This window comes from Anticarsia gemmatalis, chromosome 9, assembly GCF_050436995.1.
Source record: "Anticarsia gemmatalis isolate Benzon Research Colony breed Stoneville strain chromosome 9, ilAntGemm2 primary, whole genome shotgun sequence".
NCBI classification, from domain to species: Eukaryota; Metazoa; Arthropoda; class Insecta; order Lepidoptera; family Erebidae; genus Anticarsia; species Anticarsia gemmatalis.
Window position 1 is genome coordinate 11195910 of NC_134753.1, and position 17099 is coordinate 11213008.

Below are 17099 nucleotides of genomic sequence, written 5' to 3' on the forward strand. Positions count from 1 at the left end.
CTAGTTTCAACACCAAGCCTGACTTGAAATCACAAAGTCCACCCAAGATAACTTGTTTTAAAATAATAAACTTCCTTTTATATTCCAGAGTACACGATCAACCGACACTCTAACGAAAGGCTCGGACTATAGAAAAATGTTAGCATCAACAACATCAATGGAGTCCATGGTGAAGAGCCAATTCAATTCCTCGCTCGAAGACAACCAGAGCTTCGACATTTACGAGGCACACAATCCCAATACCAACGTAATGCCACTAACACACACCACGTTTGTGAAAAAACCGATCACTCCAGAATATTCCATTCCACAGCCGAATACCAACCGGCCTTATAACTTAGGCTTTAGAAACGATGGTTATAGGGATAATTCTGGAACTACTAGTGGCGCGCCGTCGATAAATACGGTAGCTACGGAAGAAATACCCATACTTCATCATCCCGAAGGTTTACGATCGCCTCCGGATGAATACGCTCTGTCACCAAACAACGATAATCAGTACTTCACATCTGATACATTACCGTTACGTGATAATGAAGATGGCGATACTCTTAAAAGACAATTAGAGAGAGCAGGAAAGATATACGGACCTTATGGCACTCCAACAAATAACTTTAACGCCCAACCGAAATTGTCTTTCTTGATGGAGTTGAGATCAAAAATGCCGGAACAACCTCAGCCAGGAGCGGCGCCTACAACTACGTTCGGACAACGGAATAATATAGCAGGTAAGATTTTTGTTATTGAATTATTTCGACTTACCCAGTTGCAATAGTTATGTGAAATATTTGTGAATTTTTGAACAATTTAAATTCCCGCGCTTATAATGTCACTGTCAATTGTCATAGAAACATTACCTATGCAGTGCATATAATTGATTGTACGAATGAATGATAAAAAATATCACGGACTATATTTAAAAGAAAGCCAAATTTTTATACGCAATCTGTAACACTTCAACATTCGACTCTCTTTCTTGCTTTGTAGCACTAATTCTATAATTAATTAAAACTAATTTCTACTAAATGATTGCTCTGTACAGATCAGCAACAGTACTACGAGGATAATCTACCCAGTCCACCTCACCCACCAAGATACTCCAGTGCGTATGACACTACCACGTCAGAAAATATTCCGAGCTACGACTCCAGTCCTCAAGATCTATCTAGAGAATTTGAAGACTCGCCACTGCCCGAACTACATCATAGATCTAAGTCTGAGGCTCTACTGGAGACAAATTTCGACTTCGACGACTCTGAAGCCAGTCCAACACCGATGTCAGAAGCAAGTCGGTCACATAGTCAACCTCTAGAAACAGCAATGTGAACGACTGTCCGAAATATATCTCGAATAAGAGACTTGAGAGAGTTACTTAAAGGGCGAGAGTGACCTATTACGAATAGTATTAAAATGGAGTTGATCACGCTATCCTATTGTATAAGTAGAAAAGTAATGAAAAGACTGAGTAATGATGTCTTGGTTGAGATATTTTATTTTTCTTGCATTTAATACATGCGTTTTATCTTTAGCAAAGTGCCTTGTAAACTTTCAACATTCCATCTTCTTTTTCTATCCCTGTAGGTAATCGTAGTTTGTATTTGTATGTAAAAAGTATTTTAAGTCTAACGACTTTACAAATTACCAGAGGTGATCGATCTCATAATGAAGTAAACAAATTAAATTCTAATGATGTATGCCTTACGGAGAAACAGATGCCTTATTCCTAAGTTAGAATATTATAATATACGTGCATGTTAAATGTAAAAGACGTTTGTAAGTAATTATTATATTGATGCAATATTAGATACGTATGTTTGCACGTCCGTCCTTAAGTGTTGAGCATCTAAATATTGTTTATTCGACAAATGAAATGTGTAAGTAACTGTACTTAGGTTTAAGACACAGTCTTTCCATATACGATAGTTACATGTAATTTTAAATTTTATTGATACTAAGTAGTTTCTATTTTATATTTTTGCTATAATTCGATGAGACACTGGTGTGTTCTCATAGTTATCTTTTTCTATTATTCGATTTCTTTAATCGCTTTACGTTTTTCGCTTTTTAAAGAATATATCTTTCTTAAAAGGCTCGTAAACTTACCTCTAATATTTTAATGTTACATCACTGTATTCTGTGTTTTCAAGTTTTAATATTTATTATACATTTAGTTTTTATACTTGTTTACAAAATAAAGACCTAATATTCATGCTTTAAATGTAAATTGTACAAGATTAGTGAATCATGAACTAGACAAATAGTTGTACGAAAAAATATATAAAATAATTAATCGATGGGACATTATTAAAATCGACACAATATTTTCATATGAATTGTAGTTTTATTTTATTGATGTACGTAATTATTTACCCAATAAACGATTGATACGGTTGGTGGGTACCTTCCAACTTTCCTAAGGTAGGCAAGCGATATCAAGTTAAAGTAGGTACACATATTGCCGGAATATATCATTTGATGGCTCTTGGCTAAACCTCTACTAAAATTTAGCTAGTTACTTTACCTGAAAAACAATAATAATAACATCAATCTTACGTCACTGCAGGTGGTTAAACTTTGATTGCACACATAATACCATATCGGGTTATTTGAACTAAAGTGTTTATCGTTTGTTCTTTGAAGCCGGTACTAATATTAGGTATAATAGATGTTATCTTAAAATGTTGGAAATATATTTAAAACGATACTAAAAAATAATAAATGAAAAAAGGACTGAAATCATTCGTTCTTTTTTTAATCTATGCTATAACTAGCGAAACTGCAGCCCGTTGACGCATTTCAATTGACAGCTGTTGTTATTCAATATTCGATCGCAACCAAACACGACGAATCACAATACTTTCGAAAAATACTAAATAAAATTATTTAAATATAGTTATTAAAGTGGAAAGTGACTGTAACTTCAAGTGTAATATTACTTAATTAGAAAAACGTCGGCAGTGCTTCAAAATACAAGCTTTCAAGGCTTCTTTGCTTATAAAATACGACGTATTTAGAAAATTAAAAAAAGTGATTAATTTGTAATATTGTGACAATGGATGCAACTGGTTCTATAAATACTGAAGCGTTAGATAGTATTGAAAATGAAGACGAGGTTATTGACGATTCAGAAGAGAGAGAACTGGTGACAGACTCATGTTCGACGAAGGTTTTGGACACCACTGAGGAGCCTCGAGACAGATACTGTATAGTTTATATTCTGTTCTACCTCTTTGGTGTAACTTCCCTTGTCCCCTGGAATTTTTTGATCACCGCCAACGATGTGAGTATTACTGAAATACGATCTATTTTGAAATCATAAAACTTCGGCCTTCACTGACTTGAGCAATTAATATTTGGCATTGCGACCTCATTGTTATCTATTTACGAGGCCTAGTATCAATAACAACAAGTAAATTGCTAGTTATAAATTTTAAATAAGAACATAATCTAATTTTAAAGGCAGACACACGGGAAATCCTGAAATAATAGTCATGGCATTTGAATATTTATGTTTTTATAAATCTTGAATGAAAAGCTGATGTTAGCGTTTCTTTGTAGTATTGGATGTACAAGTTCCGAGATGTGACACCAAATAATCTGACGATGGTGGTTCGGAAGACGCAGTTCCAAGCAGAGTTCACATCATACTTGAATGTGGCCACTGCTATTCCTAATTTAATATTCCTAGTACTCAACTCTTTGTATGGACACCTGTAAGTATAATATTTAAGTAATATCTAGATCTTATTATGTGTATACAATACTGTATAGAATATATATTGTGCTTCATAAACTTTTTTCCTATTTTCTAATGTTCTAATATCAGTTAGAAATCAAATCTGAAACTTGGTCCAAATTCTTTTTTTTATAATTACTGGCCTTTTCTTATGTGTCTGATAATACAGCCTTGAACCTGAATTATTATTATGTAAGAATTCAATTAATTCATAGACAAACTAGTTTTTTATAGATCAAAAACATGGACCTGTTTTTTTATAAGAATAAACTCACACAATTTTTTTTCTGGCATAATTATTTTACATGTGATTATAGTATAGTATTATTATAAAAATCTGGCCCATCTACCACTTTTTAAATGATATACTGATAATGATTTGAAATGAAAAAAAAAAATCAGAAATAGTCCATTTAAAACTGGTATACAAGAATTTAGTCATCACCTTCTTCTACAAATACTATATCCACCTTATTTTTCAGAGTATCAACAAAGAGTAGACTACAAGGATCGCTGATAGTGGTTACAATATGCTTCCTCATAACTACTGCGATGGTACAAGTGAATACAGATGAATGGCAGAACGGATTCTTTATCGTCACTATTGTGTCTGTTGTTATTATGACTGGTGAGTACTTTGAAATTAAACTGTATGTACATACATAATATCACGCCTGTTATACCTGCAGATGTAGGCAGAGGTATATGAAACACTCATGTTTGGCAAGAGTGTTAGTCCTATGTAACAAGGGGGGGAACCTATTGCCATATTTATGATGAGCATGTTATAAACTCAGCGGTATTTTTGAAAAAGATTCTAAATTAAATTAGAATAAACTAAAAGTACTTCGCCTTAACTAGGAATCGAACCTGGGACCTCATGTTTAGCAATGGGATACTGGCTGTATGCATTAAACTAGACTTAAGTACTATAAAGATACAATTCTGTTTCTTTCATACTACTTCATACTAGCTTATTAATTAGAATCTTGATCAAAAGCTTTAAAAATTTTATATATCTCGCTTTTCGTGAATTATAAATATGACGTAATGTCAAACAATAATGTTTACTATGTAACCCAACTTCTTCCTGTTATTACAGTATAATATGTCTTTGTTATGACTAATTGCTTAAGCTAATGTTTATGGTGTTTGTGATTACAATCATTAAGCAGTAGGGAAATTTTGAGTGTAATATAATATTAGAATTTGTCACGGAATTTCTAAGAGTCATAAGTAAATAGATTAAAAGCGTATGGCTTTAGAGACATATTGATTTCCTCGCATTTTATTTTGATTACTTAGGGCTAAGACTTTAAACCTACTTAATAAGATTTCGCCCCATTGTATTTAAAACTAGCTTGCGTCACATAAGAGATTGAGTCAAAATTTTCTCCGTTTTTGTAACATTTTTTACTAGTATTCTGCTCCTTTTGGTTGTAGCGTGATGATATATAGCCTATAGCCTTTCTTGATAAATGGGCTATCTAACAGTGAAAGATTTTTTTCAAATTGGACCAGTAGTTCCTGAGATTAGCGCGTTCAAACAAACAAACAAACAAACAATCAAACAAGCAAACTCTTCAGCTTTATAATATTAGTATAGATTAAAAATTATTGAAATTCGACAACCACAAAACCAGCTAACAATTGAATAATACAATACAAGTAACGAATATCGTTCAAAGATATCTCAACTGGGATTCAAACTCTGTTCTGGCATTTGATTACACTGTCAGCTTCACCAATGATATAAGAACAATAACATTCCTTGAGTCATTTAACACTCAAATATAAACGTTCGTCATTTTTATAATATTCGTATGATTAAACAACACTGATATTTGTCTTATGTATAATCTTGTCAGATAAACATCTATGAGTCGTTCTGTTTTGATATCAGTTGCTAGATGAGATATATTGCCAGCTGTATCATTTAATTATATTATCGTGATGAATCAGCGTTGTAAAATATGAATGAGTTATGAATCTCAATGATACTAATCCTTTGTGTGTGTGAATGCTTTGTCTTTGCGAGAAAATATGTTTCTCAAATTAAAAACTGATGGTCTCCATTTTCATCCCATAGAGCAGGAGCTCCCAACCTTTTCTTAGTCAGGGACCACTTTTATATTATTCTTGTTACCAGGGACCACTATGTAAGTAGGTAAGTATATCAAAAATAAAGTGTAACAATCATCCTGAAAATTTAAAATTTTAAAATCATTCGCGGACCATATTTTGACTTCCGCGGAGTACTGGTGGTCCGCGGACCACTGGTTGGGAACCACTGCCATAGAAGGATCCTCTATTTAGACTTTAAACAAAAAGAAGTCGCTGGTCCATTAGATAAATGTAATGGGCCCCTGTTATAAGCTAAGAAAGATAAGTAAGTACTATCGAAATAGGTACCATCAATTTACTCGCAGTTAGATCTTAACTTTTTCTGAGAAGACTACACATAATAAACAACGGACGCAGTTTGAACTTTACATCGTTCCAAGCCGAAAATAACTATTTGTTTCGCATGGAAATCGATCACGCGCGCAGTTTACTTGATTAACAACTACGCCATTCAAGTCGTGAACCATAGTTTAAACAAGTCTATGCTCTTAAAAGCTTAACTTTCGCATAATGCAGTGGGTACTTACTTCAATAGATCGAATATCAAAACAAATAATTAAGTGGGTCATAAACTTATCATAATGATATCAAACAGATGTGCAAGAGAACTTTTGACCTGCACTCATGCAATTTATACCTACTTAGGTATTATGTATTGATATTTACAATATAATATGGTCCACGTGTTAGTTATTATCCATATGGCATATACTAATATTATAAATGCGAAAGTAACTCTGTCTGTCTGTCTGTCTGTTACTCAATCACGCCTAAACTACTAAACCAATTTGCATGAAATTTGGTATGGAGATATTTTGATACCCGAGAATGGACATAGGCTACTTTTTACCCCGGGAGAATGACGCATTTCCATGGGAAAATTCAGATGGCGGACGAAGTCGCGGGTAAAAGCTAGTACTATGTAACTTTTAACTGCGGATCTGCTTGACAAGTTAAAGATTCTTCTGTGAAAATAAGCCTAATAATTATGCTAGAATCTTACTGCCATCGGTTTAGCAGTTAAGCTGTAATAATCGCAAGAAAGGAAGTTACTTTTCGATTTATAAATATAATCTAAGCAAGAAACTCGTGAAGATAATCTTATGTATAGTTTATCAACTTCTCATTATTAATACAACATCGATCTGTATGACTCAAGTGTCCCTAGATAAAAATGAAATGTCATCGACCAATAAATGGAATAGGCTAAATGTCCAACATTATCTCAGATATATGAATCATAGTGAAACTAGTCTATTCGGAATAATGTCGAGTTATCTACTGTCTCCATCACACAAGTCACGAGTATCAGAACCCATCAAAATCTGATAAAAACCATACATAGGTACTTCTATAGGTACCAATTATCAATTACTAGCTGACCCGCGCAACTTCGCTTGCGTCACTTAAGAGAGAATGGGTTAAAATTTTCCCCGTTTTTGTAACATTTTTCACTGGTACTCTGCTCCTATTGGTAGTAGCGTGATGATATATAGCCTATAACCTTCCTCGATAAACGGACTATCTTACACTGAAGAAGAATAAGAAGAATTTTTCAAATCGGACCAGTAGTTCCTGAGATTAGCGCGTTCAAACAAACAAACAAACAAACAAACAAACAAACAAACAAACAAACAAACAAACAAACAATCAAACAAACAAACTCTTCAGCTTTATAATATTAGTATAGTATAGTATAGATTAGGAATCTAAAATACTTTAGGTAGTAACTATTGCATACATGCATTGGGCCCTGTTTCCAGAACGCTAATTAGTTCGATCCTTATTCATTACCTTCCTTCATTCACATTCAGTCCTTTATACAAAAAGGCATCTCACATGATTATATTTTTAGGCTCATAAAGTTAGTAAAATATGTGTAAAAATGTAATATTATTTTATCTCGTTTCCCATTAGTGCTAATAAGTTGACATATCGTACTCCCACATAATAATGATTACCATACTAATACCGTGCCGTTAAAGCTTGATGAAAAAACTCATATTCATACACGAGCCAAAGCGATATTGGTAGGTAGATATTTACATATTGATTGGCAAAAAAAACTAAGATATCAATATGGCGACAGTAAATAATAAACATTTAAAACTGACCGAATGCGAGTTGGACTCGCACGCGGAGAGTTAAGTACCTTTTACCTACCATTATTTATAAAAGCAACAGAAATAGATCCTCCGTGAAAAATTAAGCTGTGTAACTATCAAGGTTCATGGTTCATGAGATACAGTTCTTACAGTCTGGTGACAGACAGACAGCGAGGTCTCAGTAATAGGATCCCGTTTTCACAGGGGTACGGTACAGAAAAAGTTTTATTCGTCATCATGTCTATCATCATGGCATACGTTTCACTGAAATGCCTTTGAATATAGTGTAACTTTCTGACTACAGCACTTTAAATCCAAAGATTTCGAACAAACTTTAGCTAGCTTTAATGAAACTGGCCGCTGCGCGCTGGTTTAGAACATCATTCGAGAGAATTATTATTATAATTACATTAACTTTAAACAGACAAATAAAATCATTCCTTCAAGTTCATTTACTAACGATTTCCATAAATTGTTTTGTTTTAAGTCTACCTTATTGCATAGATAAAGATCATAAAAGAAAAAGATAAGAATTCCCCATTTTTGTTTACAAACTTAATAGCCTTTTAGTGTGAACAAATGACAGCATACTCTTATTATGTTATGTTTTGTTATGACATAGTGTATGACATGGTGTTGTATTACACATCTCGGACGATGCACTTTGACACATGACTCATGATTCGTACTCTTAGAATTAACCTTATAAATATGTAAATATGCATCTCCTTGGAAAAATCAGCCACAAATCTCAAACTGCATTATATATTTTTATTGATGTCGTCTCTAAGATTGAATTATCTTATAAACCTATATTTTATAATCACTCGCAATCACGACAGGATATCAGAACAATCAGATAATAAAAGTAATAAGTAGGAAGAATGATTTTACAAATTCTTATGCTTACTCATAATCTTGGCAATCTTTAAGTAATTAAGGGTTAGATCATACTTTCCTATTCTTTTACATAATTAATTTATCTCATAATATACATACCTAAAATCACGCCTGCTAAACTCGCAGGTGTATTTTGTTTAGCCATTAACAATATTAGTCAAACAAACCTATCGCCATTTACCCGAGCACGTTACCAAACTACGGGCTACTTTTGAGAATTATACTAATACAAACTAGAGAAACCGAAAAAACTTTTCCCGATCCCGGAATCGAACCAGTGTCCGTACCGACCGCGCTACGGAGACGGTCTATCCTATAACACGATTTGATTATGCAACTTCCTTTAATTGTCCAATTATTTTGATCCCACCATATTCTTCCGGAGAAAAAAAAGAGCGAAATACTACACTGGTACTTTTGACGAGACCATAGGATCGATATCTAGAACGACCTAAATAACTTGGCCAGTCGTTCAAGTCGTTAGTTCAACCTTCAATACTTTTTTATAAAACGCGAAATAAAAAATATTGCTAGGTATTATGTGTGACCAGTTCGTTGGAAGGACGTTTGGTCGAACGATACTTGATGTCATGCGAATATAGAATTAAATTGAAATAAATAATTAAAGATATGATCTTGTTTATTGGGGTCTATTCTAGGTTACGAATTTTATTTTTGACTCCTTGATTATTTATATGTTTAACAAGCTAACGTCTGCCTTTAAATCCACCCCCAAAAAGTATCATATTGTGTGCAAAAAATGTGAGCAATTAAATATGTGAAGCCTATTTCATCAAAATCTATTTCGTAGTTTTTACGTGAAAAGGTAACAAAAATACATCAATATTCACGAAAATTCGCACAAATATTTGGACTTCATAATGTAGGATTGGTCTATTGGTTCTGATGTTTAATCCACAGACTAATTTCTATTATTCTCTTCCAGCCGCCAGCGCAGTCTTCATCGGAGGCCTAGTCGGCATAGCGAGTCGATTTTCAAAGGAATACATGGCAGCCGTAGTCAGCGGCCAATCTTTAGGCGGGATAATAGCGGCAGTCGCGCAAATCATATCACTAGCCTTCAAAATATCGCCTTTACACAGCGCACTTATTTATTTCATTATAGCCGACCTTATGGTCATTACTTCCCTAATTTCCTACGTCATGCTGTACAGGATAGACTTCTTTACATATCATATTCTTAGAGGGTGTGGTGGTATAGCTTCTAATAGGCATAGAACGGTGTCAATGACCGCGATTATCAAGAAGATTTGGGTGTACGCGTTCAGTATATTTGCCGTGTTCGGTATCAGTATGGCTGTGTATCCGGCTGTTACTGTGCTTGTGGAATCTCATCCTATTACTTCTGGAACTGATTGGAATAGTGAGTATATTTTGTTACTTCCTTGAGATATTTTTGTCCATTTATACCACGGTTTAGTCAACCAATTTTGTTGATAGTTTTGAATAGAAATTATTTGATGATACTAACCTGAATTTCTTATAGACTAGTCAACTTACAAATTAGTTACAGCAGCTGAAGCTACTAAACAGATTTGTTAACCAAGAACATTTTTTAAAGTGTTCAAAGTACATTAACTAATTAAATAACGAAGTTAAGGATTGTGCATACATATTATACCTATCTACGGAAAGTGGATCTGGGTTTCTTTTAATTCATAAATCCGTTTATTATTCATACATTCGTTTTCCTTGCCAATTTCCTAGTTTCTTTAAGTATTTAGTTATATTGTAGCAATGTAACATTCGTTTTTTACGTGTTTTTCTATAAAAATGTAATATTTTTCAGATATATTCTTCGTGCCGGTGGTGAATTATTTAATATTTAACTGCGGTGACTACTCCGGACGATTAGTGGCTGGATTCTTATTGCGTGTAAGTATACTATACGTTTACGTCTCTTTCTTAACACTTTCACATATTATAATGACAATTTCACTTGCTTTAAATTCGGTCAGCAAATAAATGAAAGTTAATGTAACGCACTTAGGTTCTATAGCAGAATTTGTTTCTTATAACATTACCTTATTGTATTCAAGTTAGATTTGTTTGTATACTTTGTTGACCACCACTGCTAGGCAAAAAACACCCTCAATTTCTAGATTTAAGTAAACTGTCGCTAAATTAATTATATTATTTTTGACAATTATTAGTATTTTATCTCCTTATTTCTAAATAAGTTTATAGAACTGCCTCATAAAGTAAACAAATATCAAAACAAGAATTTTCTCTTCCAGCCAAACAATCAATGGATTATAGCAGGCGCGAGTGTTCTCCGTATCATAGGGGTGCCGATGTTGATGTTGTGCAACGCTCAGCCGCGCAAGCACCTGCCCGTCGTGTTCCTCTGGGACTGGGAGTACATCATCATCATGATCGTGTTCGCATTCACTAACGGATACCTCACTAACATCGTCATGGTCAACTCTACTAGGTATGTAGTAATACTTCTTCCTGCTAGTTTAATTACACACTTACATATGTACATAAAATCATGCCTTTTTCCTATTGGAGTAGTAAGAGACTAGACAACGCCACTTGGTACGATCCTTACAAACTTCCTTTGCATAATAATTATAACTAACCAATAGTGCAGGACTTTTACACGAGCTCTCCGAGCTACGGAGGGTTACCACCTAACTCCGGGAATTTAGGCTTGTTAGACACATATAAGGTTCGGTATTAATCGGCCTAACCAATTGTAAATGTTCGGGAAAATGCCGCTCGATATGGCCGCACCCATTGTGACCAGACCTGGGATTCGAACCCAAAACTTGTGGTTGGCGATCTCATTGCACCAATTAAAAAAGTAAAGGAACACGTGTTAATTAATTAAATTTACTTGTTAACTTAGCAGTTATAACTTCTATAGTAATATAGTGTGTATTAGACACGTGATACGTGCGCTATCAATATGACCCGGCTAGAATGCACATGAGTAATTTACTCGTGTACTAGGTTATCAATACTGTATGTTCTAAGCACATATGTAAATATAGGAGAATTTTCATAATTTGGATCCTTTTTATTTGTTAATTTATGGACTTAAAACTGTGTTTCTTTCTATTAGTGGTGTGCGAATAGGTAGTTGACCTATATGATTCACCGAACATAATGTCGATATAACCTTAAGCAGCCCCATTTTTGCAAATTTCTCGTCCAACGTTTATATGGCATATATTGCTGCAAAGATTTATACTTACAATTGTAAATACTAACTCATTAAGTATTAAAGTTATAAATATATTCGTTTACTTCCAGGGTGGTGGAACTGCACGAGCGCGAGAAAGCGTCGTCTCTGATCGCGACGATGTTGAGTGTGGGGCTGGTCGCCGGCGCCGCTGTCGGCATGCTGCTAGTACGTCTCTTGTAAACGAGCTTCAATTTATATACGCAATACGCATACAGGGCCAGTTCTCGTAATATTATTCCAATCTACGGTCAATTTCGCGACAATCGTACAAAATGACAACGTTACAAAGTGTTCTAATTATCATAATGAAGTCCCCTACTCGCTCTTGGTCAGCTTGGTATACTAAAGGAGGGTCCCTCATTGGGCAGAAAACTTTTGCCCAGCCGTGGGACAGTCACGGGTTAAAAGAAAAATCATTCATATATAATGAAAATAGCGTGACGATGTTATAAAATGACGAAATCATCGACCTCTTTTCGGTCGGTTTCTGTGACAGCTATTACGAGAATTGGTCCTTTGTTTAATATAGATAGGACAGTGGAACTGTAGAACCGTTTCTTAGACGTATATACATGAAGAAACAATCATTCGAACATTATGTTCATTCTGCTTTTTGAGTCAGTTTAAAACAGGATCTTATTCAAATATCGCTCCGTCTCTTACTGGTTGAAACACAGTAGGCACAAAGTAGCAGTTATATAATAATATAATATCTCATCTTGCGAATGTTTAATAATAGAATTAGACTCAATGTTCCACTGTCCTGTTTGTATTTGAATGCCGCATTAGATAGAGTGACAATTAAAGTGTGTGACGTGTGTAGTCAGAGGAACTGGATTAAAATAATTTCTTACTAATAGACACCGTAAAATACCCGTTAATAAATTGTCCATAATACATTTGAATTTAAGTATACGTAGGTAAAACATGTTTATTTAGTAAGTAAAATTCATCGGTGTTGTCCGCATTTATAAGCATAAAAAGGTATAAAAAATAGTTTTGGAAAATTATCTATGTATAAACGCTAAAACTTATAGATCCTTAATTATCAATATAAGTATATACGCACACATATTTATAGTAATACATAATAGTGTATTTCATATCTGTAAATATCAATATAATAAGCGTGTTTCGACATTTTCTCTGACTACACACAAGGAGATAGCATTTGTGTACCGCGGGCGGTGTTTGCTATTATCATATAATTATAATATATTTAACTACATCTACTTAACGAGAATTTAACAAAAAATACACCATCTATAAATATTTACAAGTGGATATTTTGAACTATAAAATACATAGTATACGTTTAAATCAAACCTGCTTGCGTATACGTGCACGAGCACACTTTTATGCATTCATTTTAAAAACTGATTTGTTGTTTACTTCAAATATAAAATAGTTTCCTTTGTTATCAATTCTCGTTAAGTAGATCAGACGATATATCGTCACTTGCATTTAGCATAACATATGCGTAACTTGTACGGGATATGTATGTTGTCCAAGATGATATTTATCACATTGATATAATATTTTATCACTACTTAATATACCTATTCCGTATACATATATGTTCCTTGATTTGTTGGAATTATTGCTCATAATAATGCAATGCAAGACATCTACATTCCGTTTCGAGTGTTCATTTTAAAATGACCCTATTTTGTTTCAATTTTTGGGTCAAAGTTAGCCACATTTCGGGCCAGTATCGGGGTTTTTTATAAGTGTCAGATAAATTATCTTCCAGATTAGTAACTGTAAGAAAAAAACAACTGGCAATTTAATTCGTTAAGTTATCTGACACTTATTCAGAACTTGAAACTGCGTCTCATAGATTAGTGCAATAATGGTGCAACTAATATAAAGTTAAGTTAAAGTCCTGTTAAGAGCACTGTTTCAAAAACTGCCATGTGGCATATTATTTTGTTAAGTTTAAGATTTTAATGTAAATAGTGGACGGTATTTTGGGTTTAATTTACTTTTATATTATTTTGATACTTAGAGGATCGTAAGAAAAAAGTCATATCGTGTAAAAGTTTTGGAAACAAGCAATTTTTTGGATTAAGCTTAATTTATATGTGCTAAAAGTACATAAAGAAAAGCATAAAATATTATTAAGGTTGCTACAAAAATAATATAATCGGATCAGCACTATGTTATTGATTGGGTCTACAGTTGTACAAACGATATTAACGAGTAATTTTATGCGGCGGCTAAACGATATGTCAACATTCACCCATCATTCACGCATATTGTTTTTACTCATAAACTTAAAATACACCTTTTTCCTATAGGAGACGCATAACTGAATTGAACTGAAATTACATAGTGTGCTGATTAATGTGTAGCAAGCCATATGGGTACTAAAGTAATAATAAAAATTGCTTGTTTGTAAAAGTAGTGTGTAAAAGATTGACCAAAGGATTTTTGTTGTACTTGTATATAGATGAACACTGTCGCTTATGTTAGGCGCGGCTTACGTACTATACACGACTACGACGTTATATCCTATCATTGGCTGTTTTATGGGAAAATATTTATTATTATGTATATGTGACTAGCGTGCGAAAACTCGACCTACAAATTATTTTCATTTCAATCTTTAAAAAATATTTCATTATTCTATTGGTTGTCTAATATGTCTGATTTCTAATATTTTAATAAGAATACTTCTTTGGAAAAGACGTTAATTGTCAAAGCAATTAGATATTTAATAACGGACGTTTTTTACTTATAACAATAAATTAATTCTAGCAATTAAACTATTTTGAAGCCACGGTACACTACGGCTTATTAGTTTTGTAATTATTTAATTCTCGGTGGTCGATTTTTCTGCGCGATGTATATTATATCATTATTATAATATGTATGTTATCAGTTGTGATTTTAGTTAAAATATAAGTAAATGTGTTATAGATCTCATAGTGAAAATCAAACATAATATTATTAATACCTAGTTAAGTTTTGATTACAGCGTGTATGGATTTTATATCGTTTACGTTTACAATAGATTTTTGTACCTGAATATTGTTTTTATGTGATTCAGACAAAGTTTATAATAGAAGCTAGTTTCACTACTTCTGGATGAGTACCGGTTAGCTTATCAAACGGAAGGCCGACGGGTTATATCATACCGATAAGTCGGTATGAGTCGGTCATGAGATCTCAGATTCTATTTCCGGGTAGGGCAATATTTCTCAATAGTAGCCCTGAGTTTGAAACTCGCCCCTATTATAAAGGACTAACGGACTGAGACAATATATAGGTTATGCAACACTTATCTATAAGTTCTGAAACTGGCTTTATGTGTATCTGATTGATTTTATGGACGTCACAAACATATTTGTATAATTTTAATTATATACCAATATTGCAATTGTTTTTACCTATATCTTTGCATTTTATTATACGAAATCAAATAATTTATTAAAAATGTTGTATTTATTATTGACATTATATTGAGATTATTGCATTCGTATTTGATGTTAATATTTGCTATAGTATGTAAAACAGGGATGTTTTAGTTACAGGGACTTGATTTCTGTAGTATTGAAGGGGTAACATTGTTAAACTATAGCACTAAAATAGTTCAATGGTTAAAAATCTCACTATTGAAAGACCAGCTTACATATTGTGTATTTCAGTTGATAACTAGTGTACGTTAATTTGATAACCACTATGCACATGGCTACTTAGAATCATAATTATTTTGGAAAAGAACCATGAGCACATAGCCAATTTGCAGTAAATTAATTTGACGTAATCTATTATTCATCAATATTATAGGGAATCAGAAAAGCATAGTATTGTGAATAACTAATAGTTGTGAACTGAGATACACAATGGCTTCCCTAGCTAATGCGATAATGTGATCGAAGTCAACCGCGTTTAGCGTGTTGAAAATAATACTCTAATGTATGATTACATAAAACGTTGTTATTTAACAAGTCTGCCACATGATGTGTATGTGTACGCAGCATAAGACCTTGGAGCATATATAGTAAAAAAAAAACAAATTCGCTTTAGTCTATTGGTTCAGCTCGCCATGTATAAATAATAGTAATTAAAAACAATTATTGCCATTATGAAATAAGTAACAAAATAGTCCGCGTGTAATCGTTTGGTGTGAAATAAATTGACGTGTCAATTTGTATGTAACTCATACATAAATAAATAGTATACTCTAATAGATATTGTATTTGTTAGTTTGTTACATATTACAAGCAAAACTACAGTTTTATATAAATCTAACCAGTTCATTAATTAAAGTCATTTTTTACGACTGATGATAAATTTTTCAGTCAATGTTGCTCAATATTAATTTACAAGGCTTAACATAACACCTCGGCTTTAGCAAAGCTAATAGCCGGGTCCTGACTGAGCGAGCAGCCTCACGAGGCAATATCTCGGTCCCTCTCATTTCGATCTGAAAGAAAAGAGACCTAGATATTGCCTCGCGAGGCTGCTAGGTCAGCCAGTACGCGGCTAATGGAGAATAAGCAGAGATTAAATAAATATCAGTCAATAAGATTTATATAGGGCCGGTTTTACACCTGATGAATAAGTATTAGATAGCCAAACTGGTAGATAAAGAGACAAGTAATCTTTGAAAACAACTGTCAAAATTCTATCTGTTAAATAAAGAGGTGTGGTGTTGCTTGTAATGTATTATTATGATGTCACAATTATGATTACTGTATGCACTAATAGTATGTGTAACCAATTAGACAGTATCTAAACATGTGATAATTTGTTAATGAATGGATGAATTTAAATAAATTATTTATGTGAATTCAAACTCAGTTTTATTTAGTACCCTCACCGATCCAATCCCGGCCGAAGGTATTCGCAATGTATGTGCTCAGGATTGCAGTGTTTTTAAGTATTTAACACCAAATATAGTTTATTAAAATGCCTTATATGTTATTAGTTCCCCTCAACATATCATAATGTTAGATTCGTTAGTACTGCAAGGCTGAGATAGTTATAAGAATTAAAACTATTGGCTCAAAGC

At 33.3% G+C, this 17099-nt stretch overlaps 2 protein-coding genes across 3 annotated transcripts in view; both read left to right on the top strand.

Moving 5' to 3' along the window:
- The window catches only part of bark (C-type lectin domain-containing protein bark beetle), a 31604-nt gene extending 29271 nt beyond the window's left edge, over positions 1-2333 (top strand). For both annotated transcript variants that reach the window (XM_076117962.1, XM_076117964.1), the window contains 2 exons: positions 89-728; positions 1043-2333. In XM_076117962.1, coding sequence (XP_075974077.1) covers positions 89-728; positions 1043-1326 — 924 coding nt within the window. In that variant the 3' untranslated portion in view covers positions 1327-2333. The remainder of the gene's footprint in view (positions 1-88; positions 729-1042) is intronic.
- Positions 2334-2812: 479 nt separating this feature from the next.
- Ent1 (Equilibrative nucleoside transporter 1) lies at positions 2813-16877 on the top strand. The gene is made up of 7 exons (XM_076118327.1): positions 2813-3280; positions 3559-3713; positions 4219-4364; positions 9812-10249; positions 10676-10761; positions 11124-11320; positions 12148-16877. Exons 1-7 carry the CDS (start codon positions 3053-3055, stop codon positions 12257-12259), a joined length of 1362 nt encoding a protein of 453 aa, XP_075974442.1. The 5' UTR covers positions 2813-3052; the 3' UTR covers positions 12260-16877.
- Positions 16878-17099: the final 222 nt, after the last annotated feature.

Bases quoted from the DNA above. Each gene is read 5' to 3' on its own strand.
- Ent1 (XM_076118327.1), top strand. From the start codon at position 3,053: ATGGATGCAACTGGTTCTATAAATACTGAAGCGTTAGATAGTATTGAA. The intron at 3,281-3,558 runs GTGAGTATTACT...GTTTCTTTGTAG, and splicing joins TTTTGATCACCGCCAACGAT to TATTGGATGTACAAGTTCCG. The intron at 4,365-9,811 runs GTGAGTACTTTG...ATTCTCTTCCAG, and splicing joins GTCTGTTGTTATTATGACTG to CCGCCAGCGCAGTCTTCATC.